Raw genomic sequence first — 16,154 nt, forward strand, 5'->3', positions numbered from 1 at the left:
TAGTGTACCTAATGAAATGACAAGTGAATGTTGTAATCTGCATCTTCATATTCACCCATTAATGTCTACCATACACTAATATAGCCTGTTAGTTGACAAATCCTCAGCAAAACAGCAATGACAAATTCTCACTGTGCTTTTTATTCAATAACAAAAACCACAGGTCCTATAAAAAGGTTTTAATTCTGAAAGGATGACAAGAAGACAAGAGCCAGGGTTACTAAATACAAACCATATACTATAGCAGTCCCACAGAGATTACCTTGTTACAAGGGTGTCAACATAAATTGCATATCAATTTGTTTGGAAAAAAAAAAAGAATTAAAGCGTGTATCACATTAGATTGTTTAAGTCTTCAAACAAGACAACTTCTGAGTCATAAAAAGAGCAGGTTAAATGATGCTGAACACCTCTATTAAGATACAGTACGGGGACAAGACATTCTGTTACGGCCTCTCTACAGCTCTGTCACTGTTTCCATTACTAAAAGGCAATAGCAACAGTATGTTACTGCATGGTGTCTTTTCCCAATGCACCATAAGGTCAGTGGTTCATGCACATCAGAGATAATCACTGCACATGCAATCATTTCTCAATGTAATCTACTGTAGGCTGTGGAAAAATATCAAACCTGCCCAACTCAAACTTCCGAGCTTAAACGCTGTCCCTGCTCAACAATTTAAAATTATGGACAACACAAGATTCTTTACAGTTTAGATAATACACTAACCAACAAATCAAGCTCAAAGAAACACACTCTTCAGAATGTACCAAACCAGTAAAAAGAAAACATGACTAATTTGACAATTTGTACATTCTAAAGCTGAACCAGGTTGATGACAAACATCAAGGGTGAGTGGAAAATTCAAGAGTAGGAAAGCCCCTCGTTTTCAGGACATCTGTGACGGAGACAGCTGGGCCTTCCTCATGGAGCGCAGGGCCTTCTCTCTAAGGTGCTTTTCCAGATCATCCAAGCTGTCGTCAACTTCACTGTCGGATTCCTGGAGAAAAAGTGTGACACACCTTTCATTCAAATTAGCCAACTGGATGCAAACACAAAACTGCAATGCATTTTGAAAGAATAACAAGTTCCACTGCTATTAAAATAGTCAATGAACAGATATAGAATGGTCGTGTTTTCTAAAACCACAGGAACACTTTTACCTTTTTTGACTCTCCATCCTCCTCCACAGCCTGGTTCTCTTGTCCATCTCCAGCAGCAGTGCCAGCACTCTTCTCCTTCTTATGCTTCTTGTGCTTCTTGTGTTTCTTCTCTTTCTTATGTTTCTTTTCCTTCTTCTTCTTCTTTTTCTTTCCACTGTTGTCAGCATCCGAAGTCTGCAATAAAACAGATTTTCTTGAGAACTATGCTTAAAGTGCCACTAAATAAGACCACAAACATGACAAGAATGAATGATGCCTTAGTATTACTGCGCCAAGGAGGGACTATGCCACAGCAAGGTCCCCACTTCAGGACAATATCTAGTGACAATCTAGCAACTTTATTGGATGTTTTAAGGGTAATTGTGATGCTCTTGATTTATTCATTAAAAGTAAAAAATATTGCAGATTTCTAACTTGAGATATTCTGAGATAAATAGTAGTCAAACCTTGCTTGGCGATCGACTGCCGGAACCACTACTAGCCTTCTTGGCAGGTGGTGGAGACGCACTGGCAGAGCGAGAGGGTGAGGGGGAGGCAGAAGCAGGCACTGGCCGTTTCTGAGCTGCTGGTTGAGGAGACACAGATCTGGAGGACACTCTCCTCAAAGGCTGGGGGCTCGGAGAGGATCTTTAAAGAGGGTAAAGGTGACGTCAGCAAGACATTCAGAAGGTAATGCACACAGTGTACACAAAACTACCACCACTGTACAAATGGTCTGCCAGATGATTGCTTACCTCTGGTTGTTGCGTGGCTCTGGGGTACGGGACACTCTGCGGATGAGTTTACTACTGTGGGAAGGGGATTGCTTTCTTCGCTGGTTAGATGGAGACGTACTGGAGGTTTCAAATCGTCCCTGGGGACTGCGGGAACCCCTAATATTGTGACTGCGGTTTCCAAGGGATGGGGAGCGGCGCCTGGTGGCCTCAAGAGGAGATCTTGTATCCCTGCCTGGCCTGGCAGAAGACAACATGGGACTCCTCCTGTGTCTAGGTGGAGACATGGAGGAGGGAGGTGAGCGCCTCCTTGGGGGAGGAGAGCTCCTGCGCTTAGGGGACCTGGAGGAGCGTCGCTTGGCTCCAGGAGAAGAGCGCTTTGGAGGTGAACTAGAAAGTTTCCGCTTCTGTAGAGGTAAAGGGGAAGGGCTGTATCGACGCTGGATCGGGGGAGAATATCGCCTGGGGGATGCAGATCTACGACGGGGTGGCGGGGATGGAGACCTGCAAAGCACCAAATTTATTTGTTAAAGAAATATTGCAGTGTTGTTAAGAGTAATCATCTTCTCGTTTTAAAAAGTACATGCTTTTACCTGCGTCTAGGAGGAGATGGTGACCTGCGACGCCGTGGTGGTGAAGGGGAGCGACGTCTTCGTGGAGGAGATGGAGAACGTCTTTTTCTGAAGGGGGAAAACACAAATTAAAATGATTTTGTATTTGTTTAGACAAGAAAATAACTCAATATTACGCATCTGTGAAGAACAAAGATAAGCACATCTCTAAGATTAAAAGTTCATTTCAAGGCTCAAATATTTGTTATTTGTGATTGTCTGATCTTCACAACATATCTATTGACGTGGGTGACAGAGCTCTGAGTTTGAAACATAGTTTGAAATCCAGTCAGATGTTAACATTGTTCATTCAATCTATCATACAAAAAATCCTTTTGCTGGTATGCTTACATATACACTGTAAGCTCTTTATTTTATAGCTCCTTTTTTTAATACTACTAAATGTCTTCATCTGTTGTGCACTTTAGTTACTGTTTTCTTTAGTTTCAGGGTAACGTCTACATTTATCTGTTGTGCCTGTGAACTTTACCTCTTCACCGAGGGACAGTGAGAAAGTTTTTTTGAGTCCTTTGTATGTCTGGTACATGTGAAGAAATTGACAATAAAATAACCTTTCTGTCTGTAGTTTGCTAAACATCATGTGAAAAAGCCAGAAGACTATTGTTTTGTGGATGTATGAAGCAAAGTAGAATGATTTGTGTTTTAATGAGAGGCCTATATGGATGTTCAACAACAAATGCAGAAAAAGGAAGCTGGGATTATAGAAAGGACTTGAAATCTGACCTGGGAGAGACATCTCTATGTCGCCTCCGAGGGGAAGGTGTGCGGCTGCGTCTCCTCCTCACTTCACCATTTCTGGCACCTGGTCCTGCTGCTGGCCTCTTGGGACCCTCGTCTTCTGAGGAGGATGAACCTGTATCTGACAACAGAAAGAGAGAGAGAAAGAGAGAGAGAGGATACGTCATCAACTGTGTTACAGTTGCCTTTACTGTATGCGGTCAGGAAAAAACACCAAGGTTGGGGTTAGAACACAGCTTCAAAAGTCCATGAGACGATGAGTGCAAAATGACATGGACAGAGACTTGGTTAGAGAGAAAGAAAGGGTTGGGTATGGGAGAAAGAGAACGGGGATAAAAACGCTTTTAACCTGAAGAAGACTGTCGATTCTGCCTGCGATACTGACGCCGCTGCTGCACCGAATCTGCTGTTGCCCCTTTGTCATTTTTATCCTCCTCTGAAATGTAGAGCATTGAGCGTCCCATCAGTGTTAGAACAGTGGTGAAAAAGACTGCTACGGAAATGGTACAGATATATGAAACATATCTATGTTGGAGCTGTTCCAGTTATTTTAGGTTTACACATGGTTCAGTGGAAATGTGCTATTTTTTCATGTGTCATTGTGTAGTGTTGCACCCAGATTCTCTTCAACATGTTTAGTGATACTATACTGTTGTGGTATACTATTATGGTATTAGTCGGTTTGGTTGTGAACAGATAGTAATGAACGGCAGCCAACAAGCGCTGTGTGGACATCCTCTGACAACTGTCTACAGTCTCCATGTGCTACTGCTTAAAATGACTCAAAACTAAATCCATGACTGAAAGCCAAATAAGACTTTACTCAGCTGAAATAGGATTTTCACACAAGCACCAGAGAAACATCTTCTCATTTCTATAAACCAGAGGCAGACAAAGCTTCAGCAGCATGAACGTTCATGTTCCATCTCATGGACACTGGGATTAATAATGTGCATATTAAAAGTACTTAATATATACAAAAATAGGGCGAGTCAAGCTGAAAACCAGGGGACCTGCACTGGGCAATTGTACCAACTTTGTCCAAGTGGCTGGAAGATCCATTGGACCACTCATCACAATTTTTTGAAAGACCAGAATGGTTCCTCAAAAAGACAATCATTTACAGCTTACCTGAATCTGATCCTTCAGACAGTCTGGGTTTGATATTATCAGGTGGAGAATCACCCCTTCCTCCTTGTCTTCGCTTTAAACCTGAAAAACAAGGTAAACAGATTTAAATGCATCCCTGAAACTCATCACCATCCACACGAATTATTGTTTTTTTTTTTCTGTAACCTCATTTACAAATAAATGTAGGCATCACAAGGCTTTTTTATTTATAAGACAATGGAACCTAATTATTAAAGGAAGGAAAGAGGCAGAAGGATGAATGAGACATATGAAAGAATTGTTAAGTTTGTACCTGATGACCTAGGTGGGGAAGGAGAGCCCCGGCCCCTTCTTGCTCGAGGGGACAACGATCGCCTGTCCTTCCCGGCAGGGCTAATGGAGGTGTCAGGACGATGCATCGGTTTTCTGGGTGGTGTGTTCGATATTCTTTTCATTGCTTTTTTAGGCGAGCGAGAGCCTGAAGAGCTGCTGCCAGATGATGAAGCAGAGCGAGAGCGCCTCCTGCAGGAGACAAATACAGTACCAAATATGAAAAGACATCACAACACAAGAAGTAGCATTAAATTAAAAAAAAAAGGGAGACTTCATAAAGGAACAGACATGCAACTTGATGAATGTCTCTTAAACCACTAGAGCACTTAGTACACACTGCCCACCATGTCACTGACCTGCGGACGGGGGAGCGTCTATGTCTGTGTCTGGAGCCAGCGGGGCCACGTCTGGGGGGGCTCCTCCGACGAGGAGACATTCTCCTTCTGGGACTTGGTCTTCTACGAGGGGAGAAAGATCTGAAAGACCATAGAGGGAAAATGAGCAACATTTAAAACCTAATTTCCCCTCCCTTTTCCAAAATAAAACTCGGACAAACACTATGTAAACCACAAATTACCGAGAACGGGAACGTCGCCTGCGAGAACGGGAATGAGAGCGGGAGCGATGGTGAGGTCTTTCCCTCCTGGTATCCTTCTCCCTTTCACGAGACCTCGGCCTTTCCTCTTTCTTATGAGTTTTATCTGGAGACGGTTCTTTGACCTCAGTCACAGAATCTGCTTTTACCACCTCCACAACTGTATCACTACAAAAGAAAGAAATGAATTTGAGAAATGCAAAGACAAGCCCTAAAAGTTCTCAATCAAATTAAAATTCAAAGGGCAGCTGAGGTATTCCACTAACCAGGTAGAAGATGCTTCTTGGATGACTGGTTCTGGCATGGCGCTTCCTGGTGTATCTGACTCCACAAGCTGCTCTGAAGGCTTTGTCGGTAGCTGCATCAGAGGTGGAGGGGGTGAACTGCCACTAACTGGACTGGCTTTGCGTCTTGGGGATCGTGATGGGCTGCGTTTCCTTTCCCGCTTCACTGGTGACCTTCGCCGTGGTGATGGTGACCTTGTCTTCCTCCTGGATGGAGAAGAAACAGAGTAAGTTATTATGTTCTGCAATGAGTGCACAATTTCAGCTTACATCGACTGTTTTTACTTTAAAATAAGCATTACCTTCTTGGGCTCTTTGACTGAGCCCTCTCTCTGTTGTCTTTGTCCTTTTCCTTTTTATCTTCATCCACCTTCTTCAGAGAAGCGAGCTTCTCCTGTTCGATCTGTCAAAATGGAACAATGACATATTAGTCATGTTACATGTGGTGTCATATATTCCATTCAATATCATTTCTGTACAGAATTAAATTAGGATATATTATTCATTACATGAATGCATTTTTTTTCTTCAAAATGTGTCCAAACTCTTTCCAGCCAGGTCTTTGTCAGACACATTCATATCACCATCTTTTTTTGCCGGGGCTAAAATAACTCTCTACACACAGTCAGCAACCACACATCCTCTAATTTGATGTACTTTATGGAGAAGCTCACCTGTCTCTGTTTGATTTCCTCTTTCTTTTGTTCCAGAAAAGCAGAGGGGATGCCAGCAATGTTCTCCTGGGCACTCAGCAGCAAGGGCCACAGGTCCTTCATGAACTCCCGGGCGTTCTTCCCATTCAAGAAGCCTGTCAGGTTGATCTGCATCATTTTGCTATCCGGGTGCTGCAACACACACACGAAGGGGGAGAGAAAAAGAAACGTGGCTATTGAAATAGCTGAATAACATAACATCAGTGGGCGGCAGGGTCCCACACTTGGGGCTTCCTACCTTCTACTCCTCTCTAAACTATATCTGATTACCATTCTAAAACATTTAAGACACTGACTAGATTATTTAACTTCCCCAGATGAAATACTGGACCCAATAAAGTAACAAAATAAAAGTGTGACTGATTAAAATTGTACTCACAAACTCGTGAGAACTGAGAATGCGAGCTACCTGAGGGGAGACATATCTAGTAATGGAAAAACTGCATGCAATACAGCTGTTGGTAATCCCTAGATTTACAATCTACCACAGAATCCCCATAACACAAAAGTCTTTTGTAATTATTTAATTTTCTTAGTTCTTACCCACTACTTTACAGTTCATTGTCGCTACCCACCCCTTGTAATCCAGTCTCCCCATAGTCTACACATCAGGAGTTAAACAAATAGCCACAATACAGAGTGCATCAAAAACCCAACACTGCAAGAACAGTTCCGGTGTCTTCAGTGAGTCCCGTGGGATCAGTGGGCACGGAGCTCCCATGGCTTGCTTCCGCCTCCCTACTGCTTGAGACTCAACCACCTTGAGCTTAATGTTATATCATTTATCTAAATTGCAAGAGACGAACAAGCAATAATGAGTACACAGTTACACAAAAACTGAGTTTTATTTCAACAACTGAATTATTGTGAGATACCGTAATCTCAATTCCATTTCCCTCTCTTTTCAATATGAAACAGTACCCGTTAAACTTAGCTTTAACAGCCCACCCCACCCACCAAAGTCTACTGCAAGCAAAACATAAAATGAAAAGATAAAAAAATATATAATAAAAAATATTCAATGCTGGTATGTAAACAAGTTTTAAATACACATTGTTTATAGCATCTTAGAAGAACTAAAGCCATTAATGAAGCAAAACTTGCATTGGAGCGTTCTACAGGAATTAAGAATATTGTTTGTAAATAGCTTTTATAGTTTTCTCCACATAAATCCTCTTTCCTATTGCGAGAAGTTTGTCTGTGTAATGGAAGTTACCCATTATCCAGACATCCCAAGTTGTTGGATGTATCAGTCATGAACAGAGTGTCTTTTCAGGAAAAAGAAACTTTGGGGCATAATGACTTTGTTTAAATAACATAGCCTACAAGGCGAAGAACATGAACAATTGAGTGCTCAAAATTAAATAAACAACATCAGTGGGGCTGAGTAGAAACAAAATATGCCGAACTTACACACTGAAACTCAACACTAAGCTGAAAAGTATTGTTTACTATGATTGAAAATGTTGTTTTGGTTGACCTCCAGTGGTTGAAGTTCTCAGTTTTCTACAATGAAGTAGAGAGACACTTGTGTTGTGTCTTTGACACTTTCACATCGCCGTTAGGTGTGGTTACGAGTGCAGCAGAAAACACTTTTGACCACACCTGACAACGGTGGGCATGAATGAAACTTACAAACAGGGGTGGTCAGCGAGACAATACTTTTCAGTTTGTGGAAACTACATAAAGCGATTTTAATAATAGGGTATGGGCGATTGCTAAATTGTTTGTTTTCTGCCTGTAACTCTAGTGACATTTAAAGGGAGCTGGGCAGTTCAATTACGCACTGCAAATACCTACTGAGAATATGGTTATGGCATTGTTCAGGTGTGTCGTTCACTGACATGATATAGGTGATCCCTGCATATAACTCACCTCAAAACACACACTGCATCATGAAGGGAGAGTTGGGCTCAGTGACTTTGGGCTCAGGAGAGAGCTAATTAGGTGTTGGTGCTATACTTCTGATGCAAGGTATAACATCCATATTGGTTCAGGCCTTTTAAATCATAAATCACATCATCATTAGAAGACTGCTGAATAAAGGCACTTTGTCACATCACAGCAAAACATGTCATTATAATTAAGTTTTACACCAATTGTTACTTTACCCATTCAATTTCAATTTGACTAGGATGTGTAATCATTTGCTCATTTATATCCCTTCTTACCGACTAAGCAAAGCCCTCAAATGTATGACAGTTCTGAAAGAGCAAAAGAACAGAATAAGAGACATTACCTTTTCATCAAGCTGGTTAAATATGAACTCTATGACGACGTCGTCCTCGAACCCGAGAATCTCTGTCACTCGCTGAGTAATCCATGGTTTGATGACTTCTAGGTTCACTTTGGTCATGTCCACCTGAGGGTGAAACAAGAGGCATCCAGTTAGTAAAAACAAGCAATGACCCAAGGCTACAACATTTACATTGCTTTACACATTTCTACAAACTACATTAACTGGTAAAATAAAAAAAAACTAACGCGTAATCAACAACTGTGAACAAGGCGTTTGTGTCAAACAGAGCTGGGAAGTAACCCTGACGATCAGATACCTTCTTGTCCAGACATTCTGCAAATTTCAGCTGCTTCAGCAGTTTCTTCTGCTTGTTGCTGAAACGGTTGTCTTGCTCCGCACTTGTACCCTGTAGAGGAGAAAATCAACAGTCAAATATAAGCCTGCTTGATTAACGCAAGACAATAATGACATACCAAACCATGCCAGAAACCTGCCTAGCACATTTAGTTGTGCTGCATAACTTCCTTGTTTTTCGGCCAGTGTTACATTACTGAGCCGGGTTTCCGGGGACACCGAATTTAATTTAAGTTCACATGTAACACTACGTATGGAGATCTTACGACACAGTGTTATGTTAATTAAAAAAAAAAAAAAAAAAACCTGACAGACCAGATATGACACTGGCACAAGCTAACAATTATTCAAGCTAACCACCTATCTAATCCCCCCAAGGGAGACGGACCAACATCCCTAGCTGACCGCCAATGGCGCCAATGTGGTACGTATATATGAAAGATACACATTTTTCGTTACTCAGTAAATCCTCCCATCTCATTATAATAGCTAACGTAGCGTAGCAGTGGTCGTGACTAGCTCGCCGAGACAGATCATGCCATGAACCGCACGGGCGCCATCTTTTGCCAAAGCTAACAAGTTAGCTACAGTTAGCGAGCTAGGTCGGCTTGTCTATTTGCTGAAAATGTGCCTTCAATGTTGAAAGATAGTGGTATGACAGAAATGCAAGGTTACATTTAAACTATCGACGCAAACATTAATTTTGCAAACACGTGTAAACCCAGAGAATATCCCAGTTAAAGAGGACCAATGGCTAAAGGTAATATTGTTTGTCATCAGTTCATAGACGAAGCCCTGGCCGTACCGTTTCAGGCCTTCTACCAAAATACCTAAGGCATGATATTGTTATGAACTAACGGTACGTTTGTGTGTAACGTGGCAGCAAAGCACCACACAATTGAAAATAAGTTTAAAAATCTTACGCGGAAAAATCCCGCGTCCATTCTGGGTGAAAATGAATCGTAACAGGCGCTGTCGAGAAAGACGTGCGTTGCTCCGGCAAAACTCTGAACGGCGAGCCGGATAAGCGGTGCGCCCCCACCGGAAGTGACCGGTACTGCAGCCACCGTAACAGGAAGGGGAGTCTGACCTGTCAAAAGAAAACGGTAAAAAATAATACGTTTAGTTCTCGTTGTGTTTAATGACGGGGCGTAACAGTGTCATAGTGTTATATATAGTGTTATATAGTGCATGTCATAGGTTATAATTAAAATAATATAGGATATGAACGTACACCCAGTTTCACTGCTTCTTAAGCTGCTACATACAGTGGGGGAAATAAGTATTTGATCCCCTGCTGAATTTGTAAGTTTTCCCACTTCCATAGAAATGATCAGACTCTGGTTTTTATGGTTGTTTACTGGTTATGGGTATAGACAGAATATCAGTCGAAAATGCATAAAAAACACACAATCTAAAAGTTATAAATTGTTATGTATTTTATTAAGGGAAATAAATATTTGATCCCCAAGCACAACACAAGTCAGTACTTTGTAGAGAAACCTTTGTTGGCAAGCACAGCGATGAGACGTTTCTTGTAGTTGGTCACCAGGTTTGCACACAGCGCAGGAGGGATTTTGGCCCATTCATCTTTACAGACAGTCTCTAAATCCTTCAAGTTTCTTGGCTGCCTCTTGGAAACTCGGAGCTTCAGCTCCCTCCACAGGTTTTCGATCGGGTTAAGGTCTGGAGACTGACTAGGCCACTCCATGACCTTAATATGCTTCTTCTTGAGCCACTCCTTTGTTGTCCTGGCAGTATGTTTTGGGTCATTGTCATGTTGGAAAACCCACCCACGAGGCATCTTCAGTGTTCTTGCTGAGGAAAGAAGGTTTTTGTCCAAGATGTTACAGTACATGGCTGCATTCATTGGCCCCATAATGCGGTGAAGTTGCCCTGTACCCTTTGCTGAAAAACAGCCCCAAAACATGATGTTTCCACCTCCATGCTTAACCGTGGGTATGGTGTTCTTTGGGTCATACTCACGTTTTTTCATCCTCCAAACACGGCGGGTCGAGTTAATGCCAAATAGCTCAACTTTGGTTTCGTCAGACCACAGCACTTTCTCCCAAGCCTTCTCTGAGTCATTTAGATGTTCACTAGCAAACTTAAGGCAGGCCTGTACATGTGCCTTCTTGAGCAGGGGGACCTTGCGGGCACTGCAAGAGTTCAATCCATAACAGCGCAGTGTGTTGCCAACTGTTTTCTTGGTGACAGAGGTCCCAACTGCTTCCAGATCATTAACAAGCTCCTGCCGTGTTGTTTTAGGCTGCTCCCTCACCTTTCTCATCATCATCCTCACTCCATGAGGCGAGATTTTGCGGGGAGCTCCAGACCAAGGACAGTTGATGGTCCTTTTATGGGTCTTCCACTTGCGAATAATGGCACCAATAGTTGTCACCTTCTCACCAAGCCTTTTGCTGATGGTTTTGTAACCTATACCAGCCTTGTGCAGGTCTACAATCTTGTCCCTGACATCTTTTGACAGCTCTTTGGTCTTGCCCATGGTGCTGTAGAAGTTGGAATGTAAGAAACTGATTCTTAGAGCAGGTGTGCTTTATATACATGACGAGTTAAGATCAGGAGTATTGGTAATTAGTTGACTGAGCACAGCTGTGTGCCACATGCGCACCAGCCAATCTGTAGGAGCCTGAATTCTAAGTGAATTGTTGGGGATCAAATACTTATTTCCCTTAATAAAATACATAACAATTTATAACTTTTAGATTGTGTGTTTTTTATGCATTTTCGACTGATATTCTGTCTAAACCCATAACCAGTAAACAACCATAAAAACCAGAGTCTGATCATTTCTATGGAAGTGGGCAAACTTACAAATTCAGCAGGGGATCAAATACTTATTTCCCCCACTGTAGTTTGAAGTATAACAATGATTGTATTCGTTGTTTCCTTGGATGTAAAAAGGGACAGACAAACTTCAGTAATATGCAGTGGTCAGTGCTGTTTGAGTAAATGACTTCTTTATTATTTAATGTCTGTTGCAAAGTACACAGCACGGTTTTCAAAAGTAAAGTAAGGCTCCATTTGATGCTCATTCATAACCAAAATCACACTGCTGGCAAAATAAGGTAAAAATAAAGGCTTCCTGTTATATGCAATAGCAAGGGTATCAAGGGTGTTGTATAAAGTGTGTGCTTTTCACTTGATAGACTATATTATAAAGGAATGCTTTATAAAACAGCCAGAGTATATGATGTGTCATTACAGCTTGGAGCTTAGTGAGCCAGCCATTCCGGGTGACCTGAGAATCAAAGTAGAACAAATTTTACTGTAAATGTGCAGCTAATCCATTTGTTTCAGACATTGTAGTAGACATTGTAACAGACCGTTGATGTAAGTGGTTTACGTGACAGTTGGAAATCTCTAAAGCTTAAGAAATGCTTTGATGTTCCATGCGATGCGACATACCCAGGTGTAGAGTGATGCTTATACCATGATAACAATTAAAAACAACAAGGGTGAAGAGAGGGCTCGACAGTTTTCCTGAAAGAGACTGCAAATGTGCATGTTGGCGCACATATGCATAGCATCTCACTTTCCACTGTATGTTAAAAGGTTCTGACTGAGGATTCATATTTTACAATCAGTCCCTGGCACATTGTCGTAATGGTCTAGACGTAACAGAGCGTGCTGGATGACAATGTGTACACAGTGAGGTGAAAAGTCGTTAATAAATGCAGGCTGAAGAAAAGTCAGCGGTAGGGCATGGGTCAGTCTCTGTGGAGTAGGTTTCGCTAGCTGACTGGTAGACCCTCGTCGGTCCTCTTGTCTCGAACGGAGTGCAGCATGTCAGACACCAGCTCCTCTAAGCCGAAGGACGATGCCCAGCCCCAGTCTCTCCTGGCATTACTGTCGTCAAATCTCACAGGCCAGCTGTCTGCTGCAAAGGGACAAGAGATGACCACATTACATCTATCACGTGAGTTGTGTTAAGAAAATCCCTCCTACCACCGATACTTAAAATAAAAGAAGTAAAGGTTTTCATGTTGTTCTAACAGAGGACCTAAACATTTCTCATTTCTCAACGATAAAAACTCCCAAAGACGCATGTGAAGATGTACCAATAGTCTGGCGGACAGAGTCGGGTTTGTAGGTCACTTTAAAGTGAGGAAGATGCTTGCGGATCTCTTGGGCCAACTCTTCCGGAGTGAAGCTCATGGCAGCTATGTTGTAGGTACGCAGCGACAGCTGGCACTCTGGAGTCTGCATGAACTCCACTGTGGCACGGTGGCAGTCAGAGATATGCATCATGGGAAGACGGGTGTCCGGTCGCAGGTAGCACTCGTGATGACCTGTGCTGAGAGCATCGTGGAAGATTTGAACTGCGTAGTCTGCGAAGACAGAGGTCCAGAATGAATGGTCCGCGGCATCCACATGACCGGAGCTGATTTACAAAACACATGCGGATGTGAGGTGGAACAATACCTGTAGTTCCTCCACCAGGAGGTGTGTTGACTGATATCACACCGGGGTACCGAAGGCAGCGGAAGTCCAAGCCATATTTATGATGGAGATACTAAAAAAGAAGAGAAACTGATTAATATCTTTGACAGTTTATATGAAAACTCTGTAAACACGTGCAAGTTTTAACTTGTACCTCTCCCATCAATTCACCGTGCACTTTAGACACGCCATAGATGGTTCGAGGTCTTTGGACACAGAGGTCAGGGGCAGGGTCACGTGGAGAAGAGGGGCCGAACGCTCCAATGGTGCTGGGGACAAAGAGGCGCAGGCAGTTCTCTAGTGCCAAGTCCAGCACATTATGCAGGCCTACATTTGCAGCAGAGGATCAGAGAGGAACCGTTCAAATGCAAATGAGCCTCAGTGACAGTTTTGAGTTCAGTTCTAAGCATGGCACTTATAAATGGTACGTATATATTTAAGCAAACCTGTGATGTTGATTTTCCGTGCCAGAGCCACATTGGCCTCCCCCACTGCACTGAGCAGAGCACTGTAGTGCACCAGCCAAGTGATACGGTTGTTTACAACCAGTTCTCTGAGGAGCTTGTAGTCCAACACATCAGCATATACAAATGGACCTAAAGAGAAAAAGATGAGGAGATGGGGAAAGCATTAAAAAGCTAAAAGATAGTTTTACGTTGTGTGAGTAAAAGTGATACACAAAAGTCAGCAATCTTGAATGTTATTTATTTTTTTTATTTATTTTTTTTTACCACTGGTGAAAACGTGAGGTGGAGGCCTCTTGATGTCTGACAGGATTACGTTCTCTGTCCCATACTCCTTTCTGGACATCCATAAGGATATAACAATGCTTAGATTTCAAACATTAAAAAAACAAGAAGAAAATTAAAAAAACAAAACAAAAAAAAACATCCATGCATCTCACCTCAGCATCTCTGCAAGTCCCACACCTAACTGCCCAAGGCCACCTGCGCACAGACACGAGCTTAATACTTGTGCAGAGATTGAGTTAAGCGGAGAAAAATGAATCCATGTTTTTGACATGGTCACGTGTCATGTTTCAGCTTTAAAAAAAAAAGTGTTTTGTTTGTTTCAGTGCTTTATCCCAAGACAAAAAGTGACAGCAGGCTATTATTCTCCCAAAAGGTCACCAATTTTGCCCATTATCTTACCCCTACTGTCCGTTCGTACCCTATTGTGCAGAATCAAAACAGGGTCCTGCTGTCAGTGCAGGGTGAAAACAACTCGAAAAAAAAACCACATGTCTGTAGTGTTCCGCTCACACCACAACACAAATCATTCCTTCTAATAATCCAGCATTTTAATTGAAAAATGATATCTGCTCTCCTTTATAAAGTGCCAGTGAGCAAGGCACAACATAACTGTTATAACTGCTTAGTGGCCAGCGGTACAAAGCAGTGGCTACACAGTGAGATAACAATGGCAGCTTCACGGGTTCCGGTAGCTGTGAAAAAGTTTCTCTGAGTAAATAAAATCCAGTGGGGGCAACTATTGCACGCCAGAGATGGAACATAATGGGTATCACCTGTAATGAGGACACGTGGGTTTTCCTGCTGAGGTGAGGGGTCGCCAGCGTCCTGGCTGTTCCATCTGCTCATGTGCCTGCGAAAAGACCTGAAACTGCTGCTGCTGCTGCTGCTGCTGCTGCTGCTGGGCCAGCTCCGCACCCTGCTGAGGCAGCCTCGGCGGAACAGGCCCAGCATGTCCAAGCGCACCTTAAAGAAGTGACATTGAACTTAACCAGACCAAAAGGGATTACAGTGAACTGAACTGATAACTAACTAAGGATGAACACATCGCTTTAAAATGACACATCAAAAGGAAGAAATATGTATTACCTGAGTACTGATGAATTTGAAAGCCAGACGACGGAATTGACCAAATCAACAACTTTTCCCTTTAAACAACCGCTCATAAGATGGCATTTAACTTGCCAGAGTTAAATAACCAAGCCGAATGGTCACCATCTCAGTCAGTCAGTCAGCCAGTCAGTCAGTAACCACTGGATAAGTGAGCAGGTGTACAAAGTCATGCTGGGTGATGTGGTCCTTGTCCACTTTGTGTAGCCGTCGTTGCTTGTGGGCTCTTGACTCAACAGGACTACAGTCTCCAGCCTGCAAAGCTCCGTGCGTGCAAACATGCTGACTTGCTGCGCACAGGGATTTGTATTGTCAAGAGTGTTTAGCTGAGCTTAACAGGACTGGGAGGTGTGCGGCTATACACATGGATGGATGATATTTATGAGTGAATATAGGTAGAGACTTTATTTATCCTGAGGCAAATGCATGTGTCCAGTAGCGTCATCACATAGAAACAGATATGAAAGATGTTTAAGTTTTATAACCACATAAAGTAATGTCAGCAATGACCACAACACTCCAGCTGTTTCCTCACAGGGAGACAAACGACCCCCTCAAACTGTCCATGGAGCAGGACAGAGATAGCAGCCTGTCACTGAAATAAGATACTTATCCCCACTGCAATTATGTTAAACATTGGCTAAACATTGAAGACAAATTACTCATATGATGTTATGATCCAATATTGAGTGCTAACTAGTGGTATAAATAGTATTAGTATTATGTACACAAGGATATAGGAAGGAGCTGTTGTTTCTCTCCTCTAAATAAATATATAAAGTTTTATATAGTAATCACATTTTTTGACAATTATATTTATATATATAAAAAAAATGTTCAAATAACTCAATGTAACAAGCAACGAAATCGTAAGATTTGTGTTTCTCGGTTTGAAAGAAATGACTGGCTAACGGCAAGTGTGTCCCAGCATTCACTTTTCTGTTTTTTGGAGGAGA

The 16,154-nt window shown here is 42.3% G+C and overlaps 2 protein-coding genes across 6 annotated transcripts; both read right to left on the reverse strand.

Annotated features, from left to right (window-relative positions):
* Window positions 1-120: 120 nt before the first annotated feature.
* Window positions 121-9,948, reverse strand: srrm1 (serine/arginine repetitive matrix 1). Of its 5 annotated transcripts, none has more exons than XM_047610694.1 (17): window positions 9,799-9,948; window positions 8,838-8,927; window positions 8,522-8,644; window positions 6,244-6,414; window positions 5,872-5,972; window positions 5,552-5,776; window positions 5,268-5,453; window positions 5,047-5,166; window positions 4,671-4,879; window positions 4,379-4,459; window positions 3,597-3,683; window positions 3,233-3,362; window positions 2,471-2,557; window positions 1,899-2,381; window positions 1,611-1,791; window positions 1,165-1,338; window positions 121-1,001 (listed from the first exon to the last, which is right to left on the reverse strand). In XM_047610694.1, the coding sequence occupies exons 1-17, from the start codon at window positions 9,817-9,819 to the stop codon at window positions 891-893; spliced, it is 2,580 nt and encodes an 859-aa protein (XP_047466650.1). In that variant the 5' UTR covers window positions 9,820-9,948; the 3' UTR covers window positions 121-890. The 5 variants fall into 5 exon arrangements, with proteins under 5 accessions (XP_047466650.1, XP_047466649.1, XP_047466651.1 ...); XM_047610693.1 differs by having other exon boundaries at window positions 3,233-3,368; XM_047610695.1 differs by having other exon boundaries at window positions 121-1,023; window positions 3,233-3,368.
* Window positions 9,949-11,836: 1,888 nt separating this feature from the next.
* Window positions 11,837-15,429, reverse strand: tdh2 (L-threonine dehydrogenase 2). Its single transcript, XM_047611301.1, has 9 exons — window positions 15,178-15,429; window positions 14,865-15,054; window positions 14,244-14,286; window positions 14,071-14,141; window positions 13,786-13,935; window positions 13,494-13,666; window positions 13,322-13,412; window positions 12,958-13,227; window positions 11,837-12,776 (listed from the first exon to the last, which is right to left on the reverse strand). The coding sequence occupies exons 2-9, from the start codon at window positions 15,040-15,042 to the stop codon at window positions 12,631-12,633; spliced, it is 1,122 nt and encodes a 373-aa protein (XP_047467257.1). The 5' UTR covers window positions 15,043-15,054; window positions 15,178-15,429; the 3' UTR covers window positions 11,837-12,630.
* Between the last annotated feature and the right edge of the window lie 725 nt (window positions 15,430-16,154).

Source organism: Mugil cephalus, chromosome 17 (genome assembly GCF_022458985.1).
Source record: "Mugil cephalus isolate CIBA_MC_2020 chromosome 17, CIBA_Mcephalus_1.1, whole genome shotgun sequence".
Lineage (NCBI taxonomy): Eukaryota > Metazoa > Chordata > Actinopteri > Mugiliformes > Mugilidae > Mugil > Mugil cephalus.